A 26471-nucleotide genomic window follows, 5' to 3' on the forward strand; every position below is an offset into this window, starting at 1 on the left:
TAAAGCCTACGGTAAACTATTACAAAAAGAAATTATTGCCAAAGTTTAGATTTTTGTACATTTCTTTTAAAGAATGATGACGGAAAGTAAGTGAATGTTCCATCGCCTCTATAACTGAGGGTGCTGGCAAATAAAAAGCAACTATCACGTCTTTCTGCAAGGCCCCTACATGGCAAAGATGGGCAACTGTCTAAACTCCCTACAAACTGAGTTGAATTAAACTTGTCACCTGGAGATCAGATGCCTGTCTCACTAATTCCCTAAGCAACAGTCTCTGGTCCCCACAGAAGAAGCTTTCTTAGGCTGAGGGCTTTTTAGAATTAAACACTCCTGCTGGGCGCGGTGGCTCAAGCCTGTAATCCCAGCACTTTGGGAGGCCGAGGCGGGTGGATCACGAGGTCAAGAGATCGAGACCATCCCGGTCAACATGGTGAAACCCCGTCTCTACTAAAAATACAAAAAATTAGCTGGGCATGGTGGCGCATGCCTGTAATCCCAGCTACTCAGGAGGCTGAGGCAGGAGAGTTGCCTGAACCCAGGAGGCGGAGGTTGCGGTCAGCCGAGATCGTGCCATTGCACTCCAGCCTGGGTAAGAAGAGTGAAACTCCGTCTCAAAAAAAAAAAAAAAAAAAAAAAAAAAAAGAATTAAACACTCCTAAATGGTGAGCAACTAAATTCACAACAAAAGGCCATGCCCAGAAGTGAAAGCTCAGATAAATTATAAGCACGTGCAAAACCAAACAACTGTACATTCAAATAATGTGATCCAAATGTCATTCCAGTGCCAAGATAAGTGCCAAAGACACTGTTAGATAAAAGTCTGGGTTTGCCACATTTGTCCCCAAGGCTCAAAATAAGTGTATTTCTTCCACTAAGACAAGACGAATCCCTGATGTTTATAAGCTGAGACAGACATAAATGGTAGACTCTTGGTGTCATATTATAAGAAAGTTTTCATGGTGTTGCGTCCGGCTTTAGGAATCTGTTCTTTTGCTGGAGAGACTCTAAAACAACCCAGTAAAGAGATTTATTTAAAGACAAAACAAATTGGGTTATCTGGGTAGAAATATAACAGGACCCAGGAAAAAGGGACTTACAGAGCCCTAAAAGTTAATTTTATTCCGAAGTTTTACATTTCTAATTTAATTTTATTCTGACGTTTTATATTTCTAATCCATCACATCTTAATGCCTAACCAGATGTAACTAGGAGAGACGTGAGCACCATCTTCCCTTTACTGACTTCCACTGAAAGCAAACAGCAGGGCAGAAACCATCTATGCACAACTGCATCAAAACTTACTACGTATGAGAATAAAGAAAAATGGTTTTCCAAGTCCCGTTTTGTCTGCTCTGTCAAAAGTCTTGAGGGCAAGTGTGGGAAAAACAGTGGCATGTAAACTGCTTGCTGAGAACACCTATGTCAAGGAGGCAGGCCAGGGACTCCAGCTCGAGATCCCCCCAGGAAGGGGCTGCTGGCTGCCCCTCCCACTCCAACCAGGGAAGAAGGTTGGGGCATAATGTTGCCATGTCACCAGAGGCCAGGCCAAGCCTTTGCCTGCCCCCCTGTACCCAAGGCCCAAGGCATGCATCTTGCCCAAGCCAGCAGAGTGGGAGCAGCAGGTGGGACCAGGCAAAAGCGAAGGGAGCTGAAGGAGCAGCAGCATCCCTGTCTTGAGGCAGGTGCAACATTGGCAGGGCTGGGTTTTCCAGAAGGTAAGGGGGATTCTCAAGTTCTTTCCATCAAATATGCCAAGATATTTGCCAGCATAGTGGAGAAGCTTCCCAAAGGACAAGATGTAAATCCAAAGTGAAAGAAGAGATCCTGCCTTCCACCCCAGGATGTGTCTCTAGGTCCTTCCTCAACACCCCAAAGTGCGAAATAATTTAGACCAGACTTCAAGGTACAGAAGACTGAGGGGTTAGAATCAAACATCTAGTTTGAAATTCTCTTAACCAGCCATGAGACCTTGGGCAAACCCCTTCCTCTCTGATCTTTCTTTTTTCACCTGAAAAACTAAGATAACTCCTATCTTGAAAGAATGTGGGGCTAACTAGGCAGGGTGGAACATGGGCTGTGATATACAGTACCTGATAAACATGTTAGTAGCCTTTCCTTTCTTTGACAAACATGTTTTGTCAAAATGTGATCCAAAATAGAATTTTCAGAGCATATATTTGGTTAAAGCTCAATGCAGTTATTTTAACAGTGTCTAAACTATCTCATTTGACTACTGCACTGAATACCAATCAAGCACGGTGGGCAGAAGAGCAATTCATATTTTATTTATAAAATACGACCACAAGGTTACATAGTAGTAAATTCACAGTAGTGATTTTTGTTTGTTTGTTTGTTTTGTGGTAACAAATCCATAAAGCACAAACACTACCCAGAAATACTTAAATCACTTTACAATCACAGGGTCTCTGCTGCAGGACTATTTAAATAAATATGCTAACATTTCTGTGCTGCTTTAAGTAACCTATCACTTTTTAAAAATAAAGCCCAATTTGTAAGTTACATTAAGAAATATCTAGTAAGGCTTCCAGGGTAGTGAAGTTTGGGCAGTAATTCTCAAGGACTTGCCTGCAGGACAGCGGGCTCCCCAGAAGACAGTGCTGCGCTAAAGCCATTTACTCAGGGGAGGAGCCAGTGTCAGTGAGGGAAAGGAATAAAGCAGGGGAGGGAGAAGTCATTGGTTTTAGAGTGACCTCGCAAAACACAAGGTTATCAGGTAATCTCTTAAACACAGGGGACTGCAGAAACACACCCTCACACACTCACCTATATACACATTTCACACACATCTGCCGAGCTACACACCTATCTGCTACAGATAACACAGATGTTAAGAGTCTGACATATAAGTGTGCTATCCATCTGGTATTACTCAGAGAAATGCTCCCATATATGGAAACAAAACCACACAAACAAATATGCATCCCCACTTAGGGAGACTTACACAGAAGGGCCCAGATTGGAAGGTAAACCAAGGACTGACTTTTGTTGGTTTCACGGAGTGGCTGGAACACTCACTCAGCACGTGGGTTGGAGTGGCAAGGTAATCAATTTCTGTCAGTCCAATATGCTGGTAGAATCCCACAAAGCGATAGCCCTTAGGTAAATACGTGCACTCCAAAGTGATTATGAGAGGCAAAATGAGAGAGAAATCAACTCCCACCACCTACTGTAGAGAGGGGAGGGGTGCGCACTTCAGCCCTGTCCAACACACACCTGCATAGCCAGTCTCTCCATTAAAAAAGGAGTCCCAAGCCCCAGGCAATGAACCACACACAGCAAACACACCAGGTCACCTGCCTCTTAACCATTTGTTGTAAAAAACTTGTCCTCTATATAAATGTCAAAAGGGAAGAACAGAGTCATGTGGGAGGGGCAAGGGAGGGAGGTGATGAAGTTGTGGAAAAAATCGGTGTTCAAGTATTTTCTCTAGGGCTTACTTTACGAACTTTAGCCAAATATTATGCATTTGACTTAACATTTTGATAATGCAAAGGATGGATGAACCCTATAGCTTTAAAATCCCCTCTGAGAATGCATATGGAACTTTTTAACATCCAATTCATGGACAATAAAAACTGTCCTATCTTCAAAAGTACACATTTAAGAACAAGTTATCTACCAGTGGAAACATCGCCAGGGAAGAGAGCGATCTCAGACATACACTCCTCATTAAGCTCTTTAACGCTCAGTGCTCTAATTTTAATAACTTAGGTTGAAAATCATTTAAAAAAATCTATAAACATTTAAGGCAAATGAAATCCTGTCTCCTAAAAAATGAACATATGCTCTACTAGTCTTAGGACAGAGTTTACCCCCTTTTAAAAAGAATAGCCTACTGGTTCCAAGAATTGAAATAAAAATGCATTGTGTTCAATTGTGGGATGCAGCTTTCTGAAATCTTCAGTCTTTTAAATGTCATTTACATTGCTCCCGCTGTGCCAGTAACTCAAGCTATTAAAAGGTTGAAAGTGCAAAGGCGTTACAAAGATCCTGCATTTTATTTTGTTATTCTTTCAAAAAGAACTCAATACAAAGTCAATGTAAAAAATCAATACTCAATTTAAAACAGAAACAGTAATTCTTGAAAGTCTGACATTCTCCTATGCAAAGACTGGGAGGGAGAGGAAGGGGGACAGAGAATATAAATTCTCGAATTTAGACCTTTCTTCACCCTGCTGGGAATGCACATGCCAGAGCAAATGAATGCAGCTTAACCCCTTCTGGACTGGTCACTTAAGATAGGGTTGGAAGAACGGTATTTTAGAATGGTGATGAACAGTGTCATTATTAACCATATGTACACACACGTATGGCACTTTGAACTGCACTGTATCTATGACAGAGCACCCTCTGACACAGCCCATCTCACACTTGCCATCCCTTACCCCGTCTCCCAAAATATTTCCTGAGAAAGACAGTATTAGGAACTTCCAGTTCAAAGGGACCTAAAGGCAAAAACTAAGAACAAAAGCACCATGGTTACATGGTATGTGTTTTTTATAAACAGAACCACATAGTTGAATAGCACATCTTGGCTTCATGCCACATCTATGGGTCCCCCCTCCTTCTTCTCCAGCATGTCTTTTCCCAAGCTGAAGGCTGGTGATTGAAGAATGCTGTTTACTTTTTCAGGTACAGATGTATTACAGAGATCCAAAGCCAATTTTGATTTTTACAATGACACAAAATACGGTACCACGTGTAGAGTGCATGAAGCAGGGGGTAAAGAGCATTGGACAGTGTCATCCTGTACTACAGCAAGGTGGCCAATGACCTGAAATACTGGGAAAAGCAAGAGTGAACACTTAAAAGGTCTGTTGCAGACACAGGAAGGCAAGTGGGGACAAAGGCAGCCCAGTGCAAGAGGTCCGGATGGGGCTCCTGAAGAAGCTCCTTGCAGCAGGGCTCCACCAGGATGGCTCCTCTACCCACAACCCAAGCAGTGTCTGCTCTCCCAGGGCCAGGGGAAAGCCACTGAAATCATCGCGTGCCTGTCATCCCAGCTACTCAGGAAGCTGAGGCAGGAGAATCGCTTGAACCCGAGAGGCAGAGGTTGTATTGAGCCGAGACTGCGCCACTGCACTCCAGCCTGGGTGACAGAGCGAGACTCCATCTAAAAAAAAAAAGGAGAGAGAGACAGCTCACAGATGAATATTTCTGGACAAGAAGACAGGCTCCCTACTCTCCCTTCCCCAAACTCCGCAGAGTGTCCGTTTTCCTTCTCCTCACTTTATCAGCAGCTAAGAGTGGGAGCAAAACGAGCCTCTTTCCTGGTCCTGAGTGGCCGAGGCAATGAGCCGCACAGTGACGGTGGTCAGAAACACAGGGCCTGGCAGCAGCAGTTGCTAGCAGGGCTGGCATGGTTTGGTCTCCCTGGGCAGGACAGCTTGCTATAAGCTTCGGGAGAACTTAACCACTCCAGGAAATCAAGTGGTTCCAAGTCGCACCTGCCAATCCCAGAGTCACAGTGTTAGTCTCCCCTGGTTGGTGTAGAGTAGTGGGGAGGAAAACTGGGCAAGGCGGGGCTCCTGCTGCAGCCTAAAGGGGGCATTCCCACTGCCTGCTCTCCCTGTGCTCCACCTGCTGGGCACCCCACTTTCCCTATGGAAGCAATCCTGGGACCGACTCGAGGCTGCACAAAGAGCCTGAGGGCACACAAGGAGAGCCAGGACTGCCAGCCAGGTGGGGGTATGATGGCATGGAGGCCAGGTGGGCAGCTGCAGGGCCTGGAAAGGGCTACTTGCTTCAAGCCAGTAGAGGGGCGGGATCCGAAACAGGGCGGGTAGGTTTTCTCTTTGGGGAAAAGAAAACCCAAAATCAAATCACTTAATAGCTGTAAACAACAGTGCACATTTTTTGTTGTGATTTTTCTCTGAAGAACCGAAGGCAACAAAGAACCAAGACGAAGGCAGGTGTCTCCTGAACTGCCCACGACTCTCATGGGTGATGTGATACTGAACATTAACATACACAAATACACGTGTGGACGTGTCGTGACCGGTTTCCTGAAACAGAATAAAGATGTGTCCCCTGGAAGTCTACAAGTGGGCTGACCGGAAGCAATGGGGGACGTGGTACTGGACGACAGGCAGGAAGCAGTTGCTGTAAGGCGAGGCTCCCAAGAATGCACCAGCTCCACTTTGGTTTACAGCTGTAACAGAAACTCCAGGGAACAGCTTCTTGAGAAGTCCTATCGACAAAAGTCAGATGGCATCAGTCACTTTTTTTCAGGGTGGACAGTCCCTGCTTCCTTCCAAATAAAGTGCAGATGGTCAAAGGATACTGGTCTATCACCTGCCAGTTTCAGTCAGCAGTGAAGAAGAATTAAAAAAAAAAAAAAAAAAAAAAAAGACACCCCTCTGGGATAGATATATATCTCTCTCTATATTTTTCTTCTTCTTTTTTTTTTTAATAAAGCCACAAATATAGAACTCTTAAACTGATGTCTCAGACTGTAAGCGAAGGACAAATTTGTGAGATTTGGGGTCTATGAACTCTTCAGAGAGTACGATGAATGGAATTTTCTTCACATTGACTACGAGGCTGAAGTCCAAGCACTTAAGGACGAACACAATTCCATCCCGTAATCCATTAGTCACAGCCTCGTCGCTGACAAGTCTCCACTGTGTAGACAGCCAGCGGTCCTTGTCATACTGCACGGTGGGGCCCGCACTGAGGTACCGTTCTAGGAAGGCCTGGAAGCAGAGGAGAAAAGCCATTAGAGAAGAAACAGCCCATTCTACAGGCAGTCCTGCCAGGCAGCTATGCACTCTCACGCCTATGAAGAACAGTTTCCAAATGAACCAGCTTAGACCAGAGCCCAGCTCATCACACTCATCAACTGAGACATTATTGGGAAGGGAAGACTTCCTGGACTTCCTCATTCCCCTTCACATACTACCAACCAGGGGCGAGAACAGTGGTACCCACAGAGAGGAGCGAAGGTAGAGTGGCTGGAGGCCAGCACCCCTCCATCACTCCATTCCTACGGTGTGGCCCTACTGGACCTGTTTCTCCATGTCTTCCTCCTCCTGAACCAAAAGTATCTCAGGGCCAGGGCCAAAGGAGCACTCAGGAAACATGAGTGGAATATACATGCTCTGCTACTTACCAGCAGTGATTCTGCACAAATCATTTATACTCTCTGTGAGTGGACGCAGTGACACTACCCAGGTCACAGGGCTGCCATGAGGATGAAAGTGTTAGCTCTCAAAAAGCACTCACAGCAATGCCTGGCACGGTAAGCGAGCACTGGTTATTTCCTGTTGGGCTAAGTGTGCACACGGCAAGTGCAGGAGATGCCCAGGCCTGATGCCCTCCTTCCCTCTCCTGAGTTCTCTGCGCCAGTGGCACCCGGCTCGATGGAGTTCTGATACATGTGCTGTTCCTCCAGCTAAACGCTGCCATTCGGCTCATTCTTCCTTGTCCTTCAAATCGTCTTAAGCCGCCTCCCCCGAACCTCTCAGGCAAATTAACATGTTCTCCTCCAGGCTCCTGTAATCACTGACTCTCGTGTGACCCTTTACTTTCAAAGTGATTGCTGACTTGCCTGTCTGCTCCCCACATTACACTTCATTCTCTTGAAGGGCAGGAAGTATGTTTTGTTTTTTTTTTCTAAAATGTGAATTTCCAATGTGCCTAGCACATACTAGGAGTTCAACAGTATGTGATTTAAATCAAATAAATACACCGATTTAGCTATGAGAAGGGAAGAAAGAATGAAATGAGCCAGTAATACAGACAGAAACATACTGGGACATATCAACCAGGTCCCAGACAGAGTCAAGAACAGGTTTTATTTGTTTTGCTGAGACGGAGGCTCACTTTGGTGCCCAGGCTGGAGTGCAGTGGTACAACCTCAGCTCACTGCAACCTCTGCCTCCCCAGGTTCAAGTGATTCTCTTGCCTCAGCCTCCCAAGTAGCAGGGATTACAGGCAGGTGCCACCACACCCAGCTAATTTTTGTATTTTTAGTAGAGATGGAGTTTCACCATGTTGTCCAGGCTGGTCTTGAACTCCTGACCACTAGTGATCTGCCTGCCTCAGCCTCGCAAAAGTGCTGGGATTACAGGTGTGAGCCACCGCACCCAGCCAAGAACAGTTTTTAACAGGTATCCTCTTTTATTGACACCTTGCTAGGTATATTATTTTTCATCTGTGGAAACATCTATTGTAAGGCAGAAAGTAAGGCTTTGTTGGCTCTCACACTTCTAATATAAATATAGCTCTTATGAATCATAAGAAAAGAAAATAACTTAACAATTAGAGAAATGAATCTAAATAATTTTACAGAAGAATAAATATTATTGGAAAATTCGCATATAAAATTTTTCTATCACATTATTAACTAAAGAAACATAAACTAGAAGAATTAAAAACTAACTTCCTCCTCTTAGATGGGCAATGATTAAAAAAATAACATCCAATCTCCCAAGTATGTGGGAAATAAAACATCTCGGATGTTAGAGGCAAAAGTATGCAAAAGTAACACCCCTAGGAGGGCAAAGTGGCAGGATCTACAACTCTGACCTGGCCATTGCTCTACTTGAAACTTATGTATCAGAAATACTTGTACAAATACACATGGTAAAAAGTATTCGCCGCAACGCTGTTTAAACCAGGGATTGACAAACTTTTCCAGAGATGTAAATATTTTCAGAGTTTCAAGCCATATCTCTGTCACAACTACTTAAGTCTGTTGCTGCAGTGTGAAAGCAGCCATAGGTGATACATAAATAACAGGGCGTGGCTGTGTGCCAATAAAATCTGATTAACAAATATGCCCAGCCCCTGGCTTTGACTAATGAAACCTCTTAATCCAAATGTGTATCAGCAGACAATCAGTTGAATAAATCACGGTATTTGGTAGAATAAGATGTAGCTATTACAAGAAATGAGTTCTATCTGTAGTTAGATCTGTATGAGTAAGATCTGTATGTATTGACTTGGAAAGACAGCCAAGGGATAGCTTCAAGAAAAAAAAGCAAGGTTTTGTATATCTGTATCTTTCTCTCTCTATATATAGAGAAAGATAATATACATTATTAGAGAGATGTAGTATGTAAATCTCTATCATTCATCCATCTATTCATCATCCATCCATTCATCCATCCATCCATCCATCCATCCATCCATCCATCTTATATATAGGCTGGGCCCGGGGCCTGTAATACCAGCCCTTTGGGAAGCTGAGGCAGGTAGACTGCTTGAGCTCAGGAGTTTGAGTTTGAGAACAGCCGGGGTAACATGTCGAAACCCTGTCCCTACCCAAAAAATAGAAAAATACAAAAATTAGCCAGGCATGGTGGCTGTGGTTTACACACACACACACACACACACACACACACACACACACACAGAGAGAGAGAGAGAGAAGAGAGAGAGAGAGAGAGAGAGAGAGAGAGAGAGAGAGAGAGAGAGAAATTGCCCCGTTTCTGTTTTGTTTTCCCATTTCAGCTTAAAAAACCTCCACATATATTGGAAAGAATATGCACCAACTCCGTATCAGTAAGAACTGATCTAGGGGAGGGAGGATGAGAACTTCACTTTCCACATATACTTTCCTTTAATGTTTAGATTTCTATATGGACAATGGCTACTACTTTTAATTCAGAAAAGTATAAGATTTTTAAATGAAATGAAAAGCAACCAGGAAACTTTCTAAAATCTTTAAAAAAAAAAGAAAAGGAAAATGACTGTTTTGGATCTCCACGGGAAAGCCATCGTTTTACACATGCACGCACATTTTCCTCATCTGCAACCATGGTACTCAGGTGTCTGCATTCCACTTCTTGTAACCTACTATTCTAACAGACTCTTCCATGATTAAACAGGTGATATACCATAATTTATAAGCCACTATGATAGTTTTAAATTATTTCCACTGTGGAGGTATTACAGATTGTTTTGCAAAACACCACCCTTGTGCATATTCATGTATATATATGATTGTACTAAATAGTTTTCCTAGGAGAGAGATTAGTGAGTCAATACAGAAAGCTGTCTAGTTTCTTACTGAATATTTCTATTTTGCTTTCCTAAGGGTAGTTATTGGTTGACAATGTAACCAGCAGGATACACATACAGTAAGTACAATGTATGAAAAGGGGTCCTTACAAAAACAGCTACCAAATGTTACACGTGTACATGCCACGCTCATCTACCCTCTACCATGCGACTTACATGCCATGTTGCCATATTTCATGTAATTCTTACACAGCAACCCCATCAAATAGATATTATTATTATCCTCATTGATACAAGATCAAACAGGGATAGAGGAACTGAAAGAGTTAATTCATTCGAAGTGCTTAAAACAGTACCTGTCATATGATGAGGTCAGACTAAATGGCTATTATTATTACTGGTAAAAATATTGCTATCACTTTGCATTTTGGGGGTTGTAGAATTAGTTTTAGTGAATGGTCTCTTAGATTATGGTATTTAGCACACTTTTAGGGATATTACAAGCAGCAGCCATATATCTAATAGAGGGTAGACTAATTCGTGCACAGTCACAAACCAATTAAGTGGTGGATTCAGGATTTGAACCCACCTCTCTGCAGAGAAGTCATTTGCTATATCTTTACTCTATTTTGCCTCCTTGGTCACAACCCTGTGTTAGATATATGGTTGTTTCTTTTAACACTCTTTAAAGTATGCTAAATATCATAATCTAAAAGACCACTCAGTAAAACTAATTCTAGAATACCCAAAATGTCTGATGGCATTATTTTTTCCAATAATAATAATAATAATAATAATAGCTATTTAGTCTATCCTCATCATATGACAGGTACTATTTTAAGCACATGAATAAACTCAGTTCCCAAAATATACAAATGAGATAGTTATTAGTATTATCTTAACCAATTAACAGGTTAGGAAACTAAGGCACAGAGTCATTATCATCTGCCCAAGGTTTCACATCTAGTTGGTAGAGGAGCCAGTTTAGAATGAATCAGTTCAGCTCCAGGGTTCATAATGCACCCCTAATCACTATTCTATACTCTCTCTAATCACTATTCCATACTGTTTCCAAGTGAAATTCTCTCCTCTGTCAGAATCTAGAGGCCTTCGAAAGGCACATTTTAAAAAACAATTGTACTAACATAATAGAAAATAACTGAGAATCACTCATTGTTATTACTTGGTGTTTTGGAGAAGGCTTTGACTTGATCACTTCTAGTAACACCCTAAAATTCAACTGGCCAAGCTCAGTAACGAGCCAGGTTGACGGTGGCAGAGCCCGCCCGGAGCAGCGCACCTTGGGGGTCATGCCGTTGGTGATGCAGAAGGCCAGGTGCTGCAGGATGCTCTCCATGCTGTGGTAGTGCTGCTGCCGGGTGGTGCGCAGGTACTTCTGGAGCGCCCTGGCCATGGAGGGAAAAATGGCCTGGGCGGCCTCCCTAGGGTCCATCACCTCCCCTGGGGCTTTCTGCTGCTCCTCGGCCTGGAGACGCTGAATGTGGATGAAGGCCTCTTCCACTGCAACCACCAGCCTAGAAGGTGATGTAAATCAGGATGGTGCCTACCACAGGATGTGGGAACAGAATGACATCTGTCCACCCTGCTGTGGCCCGACCTGCCAACATACTCAAGGCCCAATCACGCTGTCCTTGAGAGGGTGGAGAGGGAGGAAGGGAGAAGGAAAGGCAACAGCAAAAATAACATGTAGAATAGGGGCCACGGGGGTCAGGGAGGAGCTCCAGGACTGGGAGATGAATTCTGTTCTCAAGTCTGCCGCCGATGAGCTTGGGAAATTCACTTAAATCCTTTTTTCAACTCTGCAATGGTTAGATGAAAAGAGTTCTATCTGAGGCCCCTCCAACTGGCTAAAAAAGGCTCTATACAGAGACAGGTGGCTGGTGGTGCAGAAGCAACCCTACAAAGAAGCAGAGCTGTGTGCCCCTGTCTAGCCACCCACACCAGCAGCCCCTGGGAAACAGGAAGAGGCATAGCACACATAACAGAAAGTACCTCTGTCCCCTTCAGGTAATATGACCTGACGGTAAACACCAGCAAGGGTCCAGGGGTACAGGACAGGCCCACTCAAGTGTGGGCTGGGGGCCAGGAGCATTGGCATCACCCAGGAATCTGTTAGAAATGCCATTTCTTGGGCCCAACTCCACACCTACTGCGCTGGGCCTTTGCAGGCAGGGCCTGGAACCTGTAGCGTATATTTGAACAGCCCTCCCAGTGATGCTCATACAGCCTTCAGTTTGAAAAACACTGGAGCAAGGTGCACTCCAAAGTGTCCCAGCAGGTCGGGTTTTGAAACAGAAGCCTGATTCTAGTGGTAAAAAAGAAAAGATTAAAAGTCTACAAGAGGCAGGGTATGGTGGCTCATGCCTATAATCCCAGTACTTTGGGAGTTCGAGGCAGGCCGATCACTTGAGGTCAGGAGTTTGAGACTAGCCTGGCCAACATAGCAAAACCCTGTTTCTACTAAAAATACCAAAAATTATCCAGGCATGGCGGTGGGTTAATGTGATCCCAGCTACTCAGGAGGCTGGGCATGAGAATTGCTGGAGTCTGGGAGGCAGAGATTACATTGAGCCGAGGTCTTGACACCGCACTCCAGCCTTGGCAATAGAGTGAGATTCTGTCTCTAAGTAAATAAAAAAAAATGTTTTTTAAGTAAATAACATAAAAGAAAATGTTAAAAGTTTACAAGAGGGCACTGGCATCAGGAGGGCAGTATACCTGGCTTTCCGCTTCTTCACTCGCCGTTCGTGTTCTGCCTCTTCATAATACAATTCGTTGTGGCTGGAGTCCCTGCGCCGAGCAGCTGCAGCGATCATGGCCCGGGACTGGCCAGTGGCATTGTTACTGGGGCCTTTGGGGATAGGACAGTAGAAGAATACTGTTAATACCATGAGGCTGGGAAACAGAGCAGAAAACTAGCACCACAATCTGTCAATGCTGTCTACCCATCCCCTATGAAACACACACGCAAATCCTAAAGGTCCCTTCCCAGGAGGGTGAAATGTGCCCTGGCTCTGCATTTACTAGGTCCAAGGCAAGAGAAGAGGGGAATCTCCCTAAACCCCAATCTGGTCAGTGGAAATGGAAAAAGAACGCAGAAGGGGATGAAGAATGCTTGACAATTCAAATGTTGGCCAAAAACACACAGAGTGTGTTGAAGATGTCACCATCTGTTACATAAAGTTTCAGTTTGGCCACAAGGGCAGCTGGGACATCGAATTTCAGCAATAAGACGATGAGACAGAATGAGAGGCACGGGGACAACAAGGACAAAGAGACAAGAAAGAAAGTCAAAGGACACGAGACCCTGAGTCCACAATGGAAAACAAGCTATGCTGGAATGTCATGGCAGCCACAACTTTTATAGGAAAAGACCAATGCCCAAGGACATGCCACATGACCGTTAATTAACACAGACTCAGAAATCCTGTCTTGGTTCCTGACCACTGACCACCTTAACTTTTCAGAAAGATAAGGCAGATTTCAGCCTTTCTTATGGATGTCCTGCTTCTCTGGTGACTTGGTTTCACTAGAGGGAATCTTTGCTAAGTTTTCAGATGGCAGGTGGAATTAATCAATCCTTCAAGCTTCACGGGGGCGCTCACACCTCACGGGGCCAAAAAATGAACAAATAACTGGGAGGATCTTGCCACCAAAGATGGACCCTGTATATAAATCACTAGATTTGTTAACAATATAATCCTCTCCTAGAGTCTGTTAAGCCCTTGTCCTCACCCAAGGTAACCGTAAGAAATGACACCGTGTCCTGTTTCTTGCACTTAACCAGCTGATACCCTGAAACATAGCTCGGACGTCCCCAGCCTGGCCTCCAGCCTTCCTGGCACTCACTCAACTCTGGCTCCTAGCCACAAGTAAGAAGTGCCTGTAAGTATCTCCCCAGAGGCCTGAACTACTGAAATTCCTAGTCTTCGCGATTTAGGTAGCTGAGTCTCTGGGTAATGTGCACACATTTTGAAAGCAGCCCTTTCGTAGTAGCTTCCAATATAAGGTGATCCTGGCAGAAGGCAGGAAACACACACCACGACTGTTTTCAATCATAAAATCCCAAAACGAACAGGCTTCCCACACAGGTAGATGGTAAATCAACATTCCTCTAAAAATGTGTCTGCCTACACAAAAAAAGAGAAATTGTTCTGAAACGAGAACGCACCATAAAGGTCGGCCCAGAGAGGAAGCAGAACCAAACGCACCATGAAGCTTAAAGAGTCACCCAGCTGTGCCCCTAGGAGCACCACACACACCCTTTCAAGGCACGTACCGTCTACATTGTAGACTTTCAGCCCGGCCATGTGTTTGGCTGCTCGGAATTTGGAGGCTGTTAGGAGGTTCGGGTTATAGATGGTGAAATCTTTGTAGTAATTCTCTAGGACCACCAGTGCTGCTCGCTGGATACTGAGGAGAAAAACAAAAACAAAATTAATGCAAAGCTTTTTCACTGAATAAGCAGGTCCTAAAAGAAAAATCCTCTTTTGGAGTCAGGTAAAGGCACAAAAGATCAGAGATGACCTCATACAGAAGCCAGCTAGGTTCCATCACACCTCTGTCTCCAGAAGAAGAATGTAAAGCTGGAACTCAGCCCCCTGGCCAAGTGGCTTCTGTGCCCTCTTCTGGACTCCTGCTTAGCTGCAGCCCATCTAGCCCTTTGTTGAAAGAGGAAGAAGTTGTAACTCGTAACCTACATTTAACTTTATGCACATAAAAACTTTTTTTCTATTTTTCCTCAGTTTACAAAAGAAGACACTGAGGACCCCACAAAGGACAAGAGACTTACTGATGGTTGCAAAGCTAATGAGTAAAGAACAAAGTCTAGATTCAGGTTTCTCAGGTCCTCGTTGAGGGTTTTGTTCCCTAGGCCTCGGTGCCCTGTGTATAGGGAATCCTGGAACTTACTTTTTTTCTTTAAAAAAAAAAAAAAAAAAAGACAGGGTTTCACCATGTTGGACAGGAAGGTCTCGAACTTCTGACCTCAAGTGAACTGACTGCTTTGGCCTCCCAAAGTGCTAGGATTACAGGCGTGAGCCACCGTGCCTGGTCTGGAACTTAGGTTTTATACAGACCAGAACAACTACAACCATCCAGGGCAGAGTGAACTTAAGAGGGCCTCCGCTGAGACCATCTGATCTTTCTGGGTCCCTCTGCCTCTTGGACTACTATCTCTGGCCTTTGGCAGAGGGGTACAAAGGTGACTATCCATGTCCCGACGTTCTCGGTCTCCTACCTATCCCCTGCTTGGTCCTCTGAGAGCAGTAGGGGAGCAAAGAACAGGTGCCACCAGCAAGTGGGAGAGAGGATGCGGGAGGGCACCTACAACAGGAAAGGAGCATAGGCGGTTAGAATACATGCTCATGGTCGATAGTGCAGGACAGTCGCCACTTTGAAGAACAACGTGCAATGACACAGCGAGAGTCTGCACATACCTGATTCTCATTGAACCCCCACAATCATTCGAGGTAAGAAAACGGAGGCTCAGAAGTCTATGACCCGCACAATGGCATGCACTAAATCAACAGGAGAGCTGGAACTCTGATATGATTTACAGACCTCCACCTCGGGCTTCCCGGTAACACGTGGCCTCTGTGTAATAGCATACGTGCTGACATCTCCAACCACCACCATGTTAAGTACCACAGATATATTTTTATCTTGCCCTTTAGATTTTCCTTTTCTAGTACCTTGCTAAGCAGATCGGCTTACAAGGATTATCAGCAGTAGCCGGAGCACCAGGATGGGACTCCCTTTGATTCCTGGATGACCACACTGTGTTCCAGCACTCACAGGGTGGCTCAGGGATCTCCACTTCACACTAAGACAAGGGAGCTCCTAACCTATCCACTGGAATTCTGTCTGCCTGCCCCTTTGGTTCCCCTTGCAGCTCTGCTTCAAGACTTTAACAGAGTCGAATCTAGAGGCCAGTCAACTAACTTGCTTAAGAGCGGAATCATGGCAAAGCTTTCAGAGTTATATCCCCAAAAGTGGCTGCATTCAGTTGGTACTTAATATTGTCCTAGATAATATAAAGTCATGTGAGGCTGGGGAACACTCTCAGGGGAAATCTGGTGAGACCAACATTGCATAATGGAGGTCTACCTAAGACCCCTAAAAACAAATCCACATTTCGAAAGTTCTGATCATCCAATTACTCAGTTGCTCACTGTCATCCCACATTTGAGTGCCTGTGTCTGCTAAGCCCTGGGAATACCAAGATAGACAGAAGGAGCTCCTCCTTAGTCAGTATGTGGAGCATGAACCCCATGATGGTGAGTGTGCTCTCCGGCTGGAACACGCAGGGCTGAGTAACTATGGAGAAGAGCTTCTGGCTGCCTGGGACAGGGTGGGGTACAAGAGCAGCCTTCCTGAGTGGGTGGCCTTGCGTGGAGGTTTGTGTGTCACGAGAGCTCTTCCTGAAGAAGATCCCTCTGCTTGCCCTGAAGGTCTCACCTGGCAATCTCCAAGTCAATGTGGCTCCAACCCTGTTCTTGCCCTCTACCCGTGGCATTCTCCAGAAAGGGGCAAGTGCTTCTTTATTTCTACCCCATCCAGAGATTCATCGCAAGCCTCTCCCTGAACAGACACATATACACACGCACACGTGCACACACATTCACATACACTCCCTGGTGTGCAAGTGTTTCTTTACTCCTGCCTTATCCAGAGATTTATCACAGCCCTCTCCCTGATCTCACACACAGACACACACACACACACACACACACACACACACTCTCTCTCTCTCTCTCTCTCTCTCTCTCTCTCTCCCCCCCCCACCCCCCCGCGGTGTGCCTAGCCCAGCTCCCACCCCTGTGCACGTCTTTTCCAAGTGTCTGGGCTTTAAACCCACGCCATCCCCACTCCTCCACTGATACAGAAACATCTCTAGGCTCCTGGATTCCAACAGAAAAGTATTACCTTGATCTAAATTTAAAAATTAGAAGGCAATTATCAGAAGTTCTCCTCAGAACCATCGTCAACTCAAAACTGTCTTGTGGTTGCTGGGTTTTGCTTTTCTAGTCAGCTGCAAGGAAGGGCCAAGGGAATCCCCCTAATTTAGCTGGGGCCGGTGAGGGATGTCTGGGTTGCAGCCTCCTGGCTGTGTCTCAGCCCTCTACCCTGTGAGTGTGATGCGCTGCCCAGGGCAGTGGTTTCTGTCCCCAGCAGGGCTCCCAGCCCACCGCCTTCCAGCCTGGGGCTCAGCGGATGCTCTCCAATGGGCCAAATCCGCAGCCCCCTGGCAGCCCCCTCAGAGCAAAGCCCTGGCATCCCAGGAAGTGCCCAGGGTGGAGGTGGGTACCGTGGGATGCCAGCCCTGGGTGTCACAGGCATGGCTCTCATAGTCCTCCCAAGCAGTGAGAGCCTTTGCTCAAAAATAGCAAACAAGGGGAAAGCGCAGGCATCCTGCACTCCCTCCAGCTTTGACTCAGAGCCTGCCGCAGGTCTGGCCAGCCCCCCAGGCTGAGAAGCCAATGTTGGAGCTGAAGGGATCTCATGATAAACACTTCCAAAAGTGCGCGTGCTTTCGATGGTCTGTCTGATGCTCAGTAAATCTAGCAATATTAGGGAATCAGAATTTCCAGGTAACTAAATAAACGCATAACTCAAGTGCACAACTTAAATAAAATGGTTGTGACCTTTCGGGATAAAATCCAGTATGCCTTATTTATTTATTTATTTATTTTGAAACGGAGTCTTACTCTATCACCGAGGCTGGAGTGCAGTGGCACAATCTCGGGTCACTGCAACTTCCGCCTCCCAGCTTCAAGAGATTCTCCTGCCTTAGTCTCCCAAATAGCTGGGACTACAGGCATGTGCCACCACACTTGGCTAATTTTTGTATTTTTAGTAGAGATGGGCCCTCACCATGTAGCCCAGGCTGGTCTTGAACTCCTGAGCTCAAGTGATCCGCCTGCCTCGGCCTCCCAAAGTTCTGGGACGACAGGTGTGAGCCACTGCACCCCACCTTTCTTCATGTTTTTGAAGAGAGCAAGCTATGTGATAGATGAATTAAGTCTTCTTGATGACTCTGGATGATGATTACGCATCTTAACACTGAGCTGTGCCACGTACATAATGCGGTAAACACACCCGGTTCCATCAGGAGGCGGAGGCCATCTGTCCCCACTCTGTCCCAGGTTTCAGCAAGTGTGAACAGGCGAGGCTGTTTTGTTTACTGTGATCTCCCTCACTACTGGCTATCAGTCATTCCTAATTACTATGCCATGGCCTCAGTGATAGTCCCAGGAGGCCAGGATGCAGGGCCCGGCGTCCCCCGTGCCCCGATTCTTCCACATCCTCCAAATAAGGAAGGAACCACAAGGGCGACGCAGGACCGGCTTCTCCAGGAAGCCTTTTCTAACTCTCAGGCCTTGATCTGTCCTTAAACTTGCAGCATCAACAGCGGTGACACATGACTTGTGATGTCTTCGAGGGACTCAGGCAAGCTGGTCTTGTCCTGCCAGCAAGCTCGCCTATGCAAGTCCCTGACACACAAAGGACACATACTCTGGCTCCTCCATGGGTATCTAACATTTGCTGGCTTGTCTGTTCATGCAACCTTAGAATTCCCGTAAGTCTCAGACCAGTCCTGAATACGTATTTCATAAAATCGTGGAAGTGCAGAGGCAAAAAGGGCCCCAGAGATGAACAGAAGTCAATCCTTCTACAAATCCCAATCTCTAGACCAGACAATCTTGGGTAAAGGTGGGAGGCCAGAAAAATCAAGTTGGTTAGAAACTTGCCCCGTCTGTTACCACCATTACATTCCGAGAGAAAAGGCGGTAGCCTGACTGAGCAGGAACCCTATATTCCGGTCGGGGGAGCCTGAAGTATAGACTGTGGACTCAGCCCCCTCAGAAACCTATGGCAAGGGGCATTTTCGCAAGATAGAGGACTCTGAGCTCAACTGATGCCACCTGCCAACATTCCTGCCTACTCACAACCCAGGGAAAGAAATACCCTCTCCCAGATCACATATGTTTGTGGAAAACAGCTCATGAAGGTACACCTAGTTCTGCTTGAGACAGACGTGTGCTTGAGACCTATGCATAAAGACCTCCTCAAGAGGCCTGGGTCTAGGCTGGTCCAAACTTGAACTTCTGGGCAGGAGGGCACACAAATCTCTGAGGGAATTTGACAGCCACATTTTAATTGAAAACTCTCTGCTGACCACATTGCCTACTGGCCTATTTTCTTTGCAGGACAAAGAGGATGGAATGAGAAATGCTGTGGTCTTTTGTGCCTAATCAACCACAAAAGCACTTCCAGTGTTGTTGACAACTGTTCTATGACTGCCATGGCAACGGAGAAGAGGGGCTTGCCCTCGGGCGACATTTCTTCAACAGACCTGGAAAGAAGCACCTCCAAACACGGTTCACATTTTAATGCACGAAAATCTGAAAGACGTCTCCTTAAAAGATAAATTCTGAAGAAAAAAAACACAAACCAAATTAACGGCCTGCATATCCAGACCGTCCACTGCCTCCCCACGCTCTGTGCCTGCGAGAGTCTGCACAGAGGCTGCGGGTGGAGGCATGCGCAGTGCAGCTGGTGCAGACCCTGGCCCCAGAGAACATGACTCCTGGCTCGCTCACTCATTCATTCACCTTAAACAGACCAGTCACTTCTCCAAACCTCAGACGCTTCATCTGCAGGATGGGAAGAACAGCACCGAAAACCCTGCTCTACCGTAAGTGGGCTCCAAAATACTCAATGGCATACAATGTCTCACTGAAAGGCTAATGAATTGACTGGTACAGGCCGCCCCTGGAACCCTCCAGCAGCAGCCTGTGAGATCCAAGTGTACCAGGTGCTGGCTGAGGTCGGCATCACCCTGAGGCAGGTTAAGTCTCAGGAGCTTAATGATACACTGGGACGACTCTGAATCCTATGACATTGGGAGACTTCAAAGCTAGCTGGCATTTAGGCCAGGAAAAATACTGGAGACTTGGGAATATGCCCTCCACTTTCCTGCTTCCTGAAGAGGAGAAGCCTGTCTGGCTTAGGTCTATGCTTAAGATGAAATAAGGTAACACATTCGGAAGTGGCTGGCTCAAAGTCAATAGCTCATCAACGATAGCTACCATGAGCAATGTGGCCATCTATATTGAGGAGGCCAACTTGATCCCACATACTCCTGTACCAAGCTCCCCCCAGAGGCTCACCATGAGGGTACTGCCGTGGGAAATGAGCCAAGACTCGTCCACTCTGCACAGTTTTTCTTAGGGACTGGGGCCAGAAAATCATGCTGCTCTTTGTTTTTAGGCAGCACTTTGTGCCAACCCTCAGCCTCCTGAAAATCAAACCTACCTATAGGGAGGCATCCACTGTAGAAGGAGTATTGGGTTCCAGAGGGTCTAGATTCCTGCTATCTACCCTGTAATCCTGTCTAAGTCATTTTCGCTTTCTTGGCCTTTGACGGAGAGATAATACCAACTACTGCATGTGGTTGTTGAGGAGAGCAAACGAAATAATGACAGTGAGGGCGTTTATAAACTAAAAAGCACTATATAAGCACAAAATATTATCACATTACTAACAATGAGCATGAGCATTTTGCAGTGGGGATGGGGTTGGCTGGTGGCTAGAATATACATACAGCCAGCCCCTGGGCAAAAAAGCATGACCCAACTTCCACTTATACTGAATCTTAAAATTTTAGAAATGGAAGGAACCTTAGTGTTCACCCAAGCAGAGATTCAAGAATCAGAGAACTCAAGAGTCCATCAGTCCAATCTCCCAATCCATATGTCAATTAGTTTTTTTAAAAAATTATTTTATTTATTTTATTTCTTTAGCGACAGAGTCTCACCATGTTGCCCAAGTTGGAGTCCAGTGGTGCAATCTCAGCTCACTGCAACCTCCGCCTCCCAGGTCCAAGCAATTCTCCTGCCTCAGCCTCCTGAGTAGCTGGAATTACAGGCACACAGCACAATGCCTGGCTGATTTTTGTATTTTTAGTAGGGATGGGGTTTCACCATGTTGGCTGGATTGGTCTTGCACCTCTGACCGCAGGTGATCCACCTGCCTCAGCCTTCCAAAGTGTTGGTATTACAGGTGTGAGCACACCCGGCCAATTTTTACTTTTATTTTTGAGACAGAGTCTCCTCTGTCACCCAGGATGAAGTGCACTGGTGTGATTTCAGCTAACTACAACCTTTGCTTCCCAGGTTCAAGCGATTCTCACACCTCAGCCTCCTGAGTAGCTGGGACTACAGGCACATGCCGCCACACCTGGCTAATTTTCTATATTTTAGCAGAGACAGGGTTTCACTACATTGCCCAGGCTGTTCTCAAACTTCTGGCCTCACGTGATATACCCATTTCAGGCTGCCAAAGTTCTGGGATTACAGGCATGAGACACTGCACCTGGCATCCATATACCAATTCTTTTTATAAGCTCCCAGATGACAGCCAGCCTCTGCTTGAAAAGTTAACTTTCACACTGAAATGACCTTTCAGTTCTACCACTGATTCACCCGCTGCTTTGTTCTGAACCGAAGTCCCTCTTTTTTGTGAAAGCCTATTAGATACTTGAAGGAAACAACTGTGGCCATAAACCACCTCCTTTTTAACTGCCTTATTTTGTAGCTAAAGGAACCAAAGCCCAAAAATATGTGTGCACGCATGGATACATACACACAGAAGTAGAGACGGCCCCTTCCATTTCCCATTCATTGACGCTCCCTTGGACTTGACTGTGGCTTCTGCAATCACGCTTGTACTCTTCCATGTTGTGAAAATCAGATGTTAACACTGAGCTTTAGAGCTCATCCAGGCTGATGCCCTCACACTTCATGGCCTGCGACTTCTCCCTGAGCAGGGAGAACGGGTGAAGACATGCCTGGACAAGTCCTTTTCAGTTTGGCCGCATCTTTTCAAATATTAATTCGATCCCTTTAGCTAGGTCAACAGAAACAGCTTTTTTCACGTGTGGAAAATGTCAAAGTACTTCTTCTATGCTAATTCCCCACATATAAGTCAGGTCATTCTTCTCATTACCTAGGTATGTGCTGACAGAAAAAGCACTAAAATGCTTTCTCGTCAGAGTAAAATCTGCAAAGACCTCCTTTCAGGGCACACAGTCATTATCCTGAAAACCAGCTAAGGGTGCTGACATTCAGAAAAATCTTTTTTTTTTTTTTTTTTTTTTTTTTTTGAGATGGAATTTTGCTCTTGTTACCCAGGCTGGAGTGCAATGGCGCGATCTCGGCTCACCGCAACCTCCGCCTCCTGGGTTCAGGCAATTCTCCTGCCTCAGCCTCCTGAGTAGCTGGGATTACAGGGACGCGCCACCATGCCCAGCTAATTTTTTGTATTTTTAGTAGAGACGGGGTTTCACCATGTTGACCAGGATGGTCTCGATCTCTCAACCTTGTGATCCATCCGCCTCGGCCTCCCAAAGTGCTGGGATTACAGGCTTGAGCCACCGCGCCCGGCCCAGAAAAATCTTAATGACTAGCCTCTCCATCACAAGCAGTCAGAAATTATGAACAGCTGCTAAGTTCCTAGTACTGAGACCCGGATGTAAATGAAACCTTCAAGGTGCTTACACTCTAATAGATGGTGAGCACCCCCAAACAATAAGTACAGTCAAGTGATCCAGAGACCGTGACAGACATGTACATGACGAGAAGGAGGATGGTGTTCCTGCCAGGGATCCACAGTGGGGGCAAAGCTGGGCTGTAAGCCTTACAAGATGAATGATGGTCACACCATGGACAACAGGCTGTAAAGCAAATTCCAGGCAGAGAAAGCAGTGTGAGCAGAAACAGGCTGGTGTTAATCCTCCCAAACATCCACAATAGAGCAACGAGGTCAGTGTTCAGTCACAAGACAGCACAGCTTGGAGAAATCCACGTGGCTAACAGTGTCTCCCAAAATTTGCATCTACCCAGAACTTCAGAATGTGACCTTATTTGGAAACAGGATCTTTGTAGATGTTATGTTTAGTTAAATAACGTCATTCTGGTATCCCTATAAGAAAAGAGGTGGCCACGCACAGTGGCTCATGCTTGAAATTCAGCACTTTGGGAAGCAGAGGGGACAGATCATTTGAGGTCAGAAGTTTGAGACCAGCCTGACCAACATGGTGAAAGCCCATCTCTACTAAAATACAAAAACTAGCTGGGTGTGGTGGCATGCTCCTGTAATCCCACCTTCTCAGGAGGCTGAGGCAGGAGAATTGCTTGAACCCAGGAGGCAGAGGTTGCAGTGAGCTGAGATCACGCCAATGCACTCCAGCCTGGGTGACAGAGTGAGACTCTATGTCTCAGAAAATAAAAATAAAAATAAGAGGACATACAGAGACCCACACGGAGAAGGTCATGTAATGATGGGGGCAGAAATTGGAGTGCCACAGCTATAAACCAAGGGAACACAAAGGATTGACAGTAGCCACAAGAAACCAGGAAGAGGAAGGATGAATTCCTCTCCTGAGCCTTTGCAGGGAGTACGGCCATGCTGACACCTAGATTTCGTACTCTCTGAGAAACAGAACTTTTAAGCTACCCAGTTTGTGCCATACTGTTACTTCAGCCTTACGAAATGATGTACTTAAACGTAGGGAAAGAAGGGAGGAGGCAGGTGAGGGGCAAGACTGGGCTGATGTCAATGGTAACTGAGGCTGCAGATGAGTGCAAAGGCGAGAGCAGGGGAGGAAGGGGGGTCAGTGGACAGGGACAGCCAAAGGAGTCCAGTAGTGAAGGCTGCCCAGGCACTAAGGCCACTCACTGCCTACTTCTTAAGGTGTGCCTGCTCTGGTGGCTGCACTTTAGGGCCCAAACCTAGGTCTTTGAGAAAACTCTAAAATGCAGAGCCCCCAGTCCAAGTCGATTCAGCTATCTGTGGAAACCTCCAACCAGGGTGCGATAGCTGACACTCTGACTTTTACCCACCTGCGACTTCCCAGCAGAGTCCGTAAGAGCTAAATCTACCTGGAGGTGTGGGCTTCGCTGCTCCCCACACTTGGGATAAATGACTTCAGTCTGACCGACAGGACCATTTGGGGCAATATTTGCGTGAGTCCCAGAGAAGAGAACATAATTAGCCCCTGGACGCTGAACGCCACCGCCTTCACTGACAACCAGGCACATGAGTGTTTATATCTCCTGGCCCTTCTGCCTTTTAATTAAAATGTTTGTCTCGCAGCTGCATTTGGGAAGTTAGCTTACACAAGTCCCATAGATAACAAGCAATGATCACCTTGGAACTTGAGAAGAATAAAGAGGACAAAAACCAGAATTAGCTCGTGCTTACTGACAGGTCTGGGTTAAACTGCACAACAAAGGCCTGGACTTGGCTGGATTTTCAGGGCAGCAGAGGAGGGCCACAGGTTTCTGCTCGAGCTCTGGAGACACAGGAGGTGTCCCACCCCGCAAGGGGAAACAGATCGGAGGCTGTGTGTGGCTGCTGAGGCCCACGGGAAGGCTATTCCTCAGGCCACCAGGATTCACTCGTGCCCCGGGCCTGCTGGTGCCTCAGGTACACAAAAGCTTCAGCAGCCAAATTCTTTGAATCAATAGTTGAAGGCTGGAAAGCGTGCCTGGCTTTTGCTTTGAAATTCAAGCTGTGGACAAGCCCTGGAGGGTATCCCTGCAGAACGAGCAAGCAGATTGGCAGCCCAGGATATCTAATCCCAGAGCACCAAGGAGGTGGAATCAGCAGGACTTGGGAATCACAGAATGATCTCCAAAGTGCAGTGTGGGAGACACCCAGGGCACTTCTCCTGGAGTCCCTAATAATACAAATAAAACTACATCCAGAGCATGCCTGGAGGACACCATTCTCTATCAACACCGGGAGGAGTTTGTGAGAACCAGAAGTAGCTAACAGCTCATGCAATGACCTGGTTCTTCTGGTCTCGGCAATGACGCGATACAAGGTTGTGAACATGCGCACCCTTCCTGGGCTTAACACCATGATCCAGTGGCAGTTCTGAGTGCAGAGACACACTGCCGGTCTCCTCCAGAGCGGCTGAGCCAGTTACGTCTGGAGCCCTCTGGCTGCCTTCCCCACAGCACAGAGACGCTGGCTGACATCCCCCACTGGGGCACCTAGGACACACACTTCCCTCCAAGTGAGAGGCTTGGCTCTGCCACAGTCTGCCTGGGGAGCACGCAGCCCTGCGTGTAGGCCATGGCACAGAGCTTGCCACGCTGCCTCTTCCTTGCTCCGTCCAACCTGCACTGTGCCTCCCCTGCCTGGGATGGGAACTCTGCTCTCTCTGCGTCTTAAATTACAGTGATGAATCACATCAAGATAAACAGCAGCGGCATGGGGATCAAAGACAGTGGCCTGCTTGGGGTGCTCTAAGAAGCAGATTTAGATACAGATTCGAAACACCTTCACCCAACCCAGGATGCTGACTGCCCTGCCTTCCTCGTGAGTAAGCAGGAAGGAGCGCACAATGAACAGTCTTGCGTCTGAGGCTCCTGGCCTGCCCAAGTGGATCCTGGCTCCCCAAAACTCAGGCCGGAGCAGAGCTGAGAGGTGGCTTTGCAGCCAGGGAAAGGAGGCTGCAGGGTGTTCACCCTCCTGAACACTAGCATCCACTACTTTCACGCTGTGTCAAGTCACACCCAACCACTCATGGTGAGTGTGGAGAACGTGGGGCTGGCCTGCAGCATGAATCCTCCAGAAAAACCAGCATTCAGTGAGTGTGACCCATCTCCCAGGGGTCAGGGGCCCTCAGGAGACCATCGAAACCAGCTTCACCTTCGCCAGCTCCTTTCCCCGTGAGTCCTCTGGGCCTCAGCACAAGGCTGTGGGCAGAAGCCGTGCAAGGAAAGCCATCCCAGCTGTAGCCACTGGCAGCAGGCAGCTGAATAAACACAGGGCTTCAGTGTGCAGCACCTTACACTCTCATTAAAGCCACTTGTAACAGGCACCACTGCACCAAACCACAAACGGCAGCTCCACTCCCGCCTTCAAAATTCTCCCACAGTAAAGCATGGCCTGAGCAAAACCCTCCACGCTCTGGGTTTTAGCCCTTGCTTGTTCTTGGCCTTTGCTTTGCTATGGAGTGGGGCTGAGGACTGGCAAAATATCTTTATTAAAAAGTAGTTACAGGAGTACAAAAACACACACTTCTAAAAATGAGACGGTATATGAACCCACGATCGTAGTAACATGAGCCAAAACCTCTGATGGTCATTTAAGAATTTTCCCAACGTTGCAGCCACCGGCCCTGGGCTCTCGGAGACCATTGGTGCTCCTTGTGAACACGGGATGGAGGGCGTGGTCCAGCATGAGAGCCATGCCTACCAGCAATGTAATCACTAGCTTGGGCATTACTTGACCCAGAATCACAAGCCGAAGATTTCAAAAGGAGCTAGAAATATCTTGGAATTACTGGAGTAACTTTAACCTCCCTAGAAGACTCTACCTTCATCACTTAAAACTAGAAACCAAAGCGTAATCCGGAGAAGCAAGACCTCGTGCAAGCTGGGAGG

At 46.5% G+C, this 26471-nt stretch overlaps 1 protein-coding gene across 1 annotated transcript in view; it reads right to left on the minus strand.

The window, feature by feature from the left end:
• Positions 1–5867: 5867 nt before the first annotated feature.
• The window catches only part of VANGL1 (VANGL planar cell polarity protein 1), a 49159-nt gene continuing 28555 nt past the window's right edge, over positions 5868–26471 (minus strand). The window contains exons 5-8 of the mRNA XM_039460957.2: positions 14288–14421; positions 12727–12859; positions 11288–11522; positions 5868–6716 (exon numbers count right to left, since the gene is read on the minus strand). Coding sequence (XP_039316891.1) covers positions 6456–6716; positions 11288–11522; positions 12727–12859; positions 14288–14421 — 763 coding nt within the window. The 3' untranslated portion in view covers positions 5868–6455. The remainder of the gene's footprint in view (positions 6717–11287; positions 11523–12726; positions 12860–14287; positions 14422–26471) is intronic.

Source organism: Saimiri boliviensis, chromosome 11, assembly GCF_048565385.1.
Source record: "Saimiri boliviensis isolate mSaiBol1 chromosome 11, mSaiBol1.pri, whole genome shotgun sequence".
Classification (NCBI taxonomy): Eukaryota; Metazoa; Chordata; class Mammalia; order Primates; family Cebidae; genus Saimiri; species Saimiri boliviensis.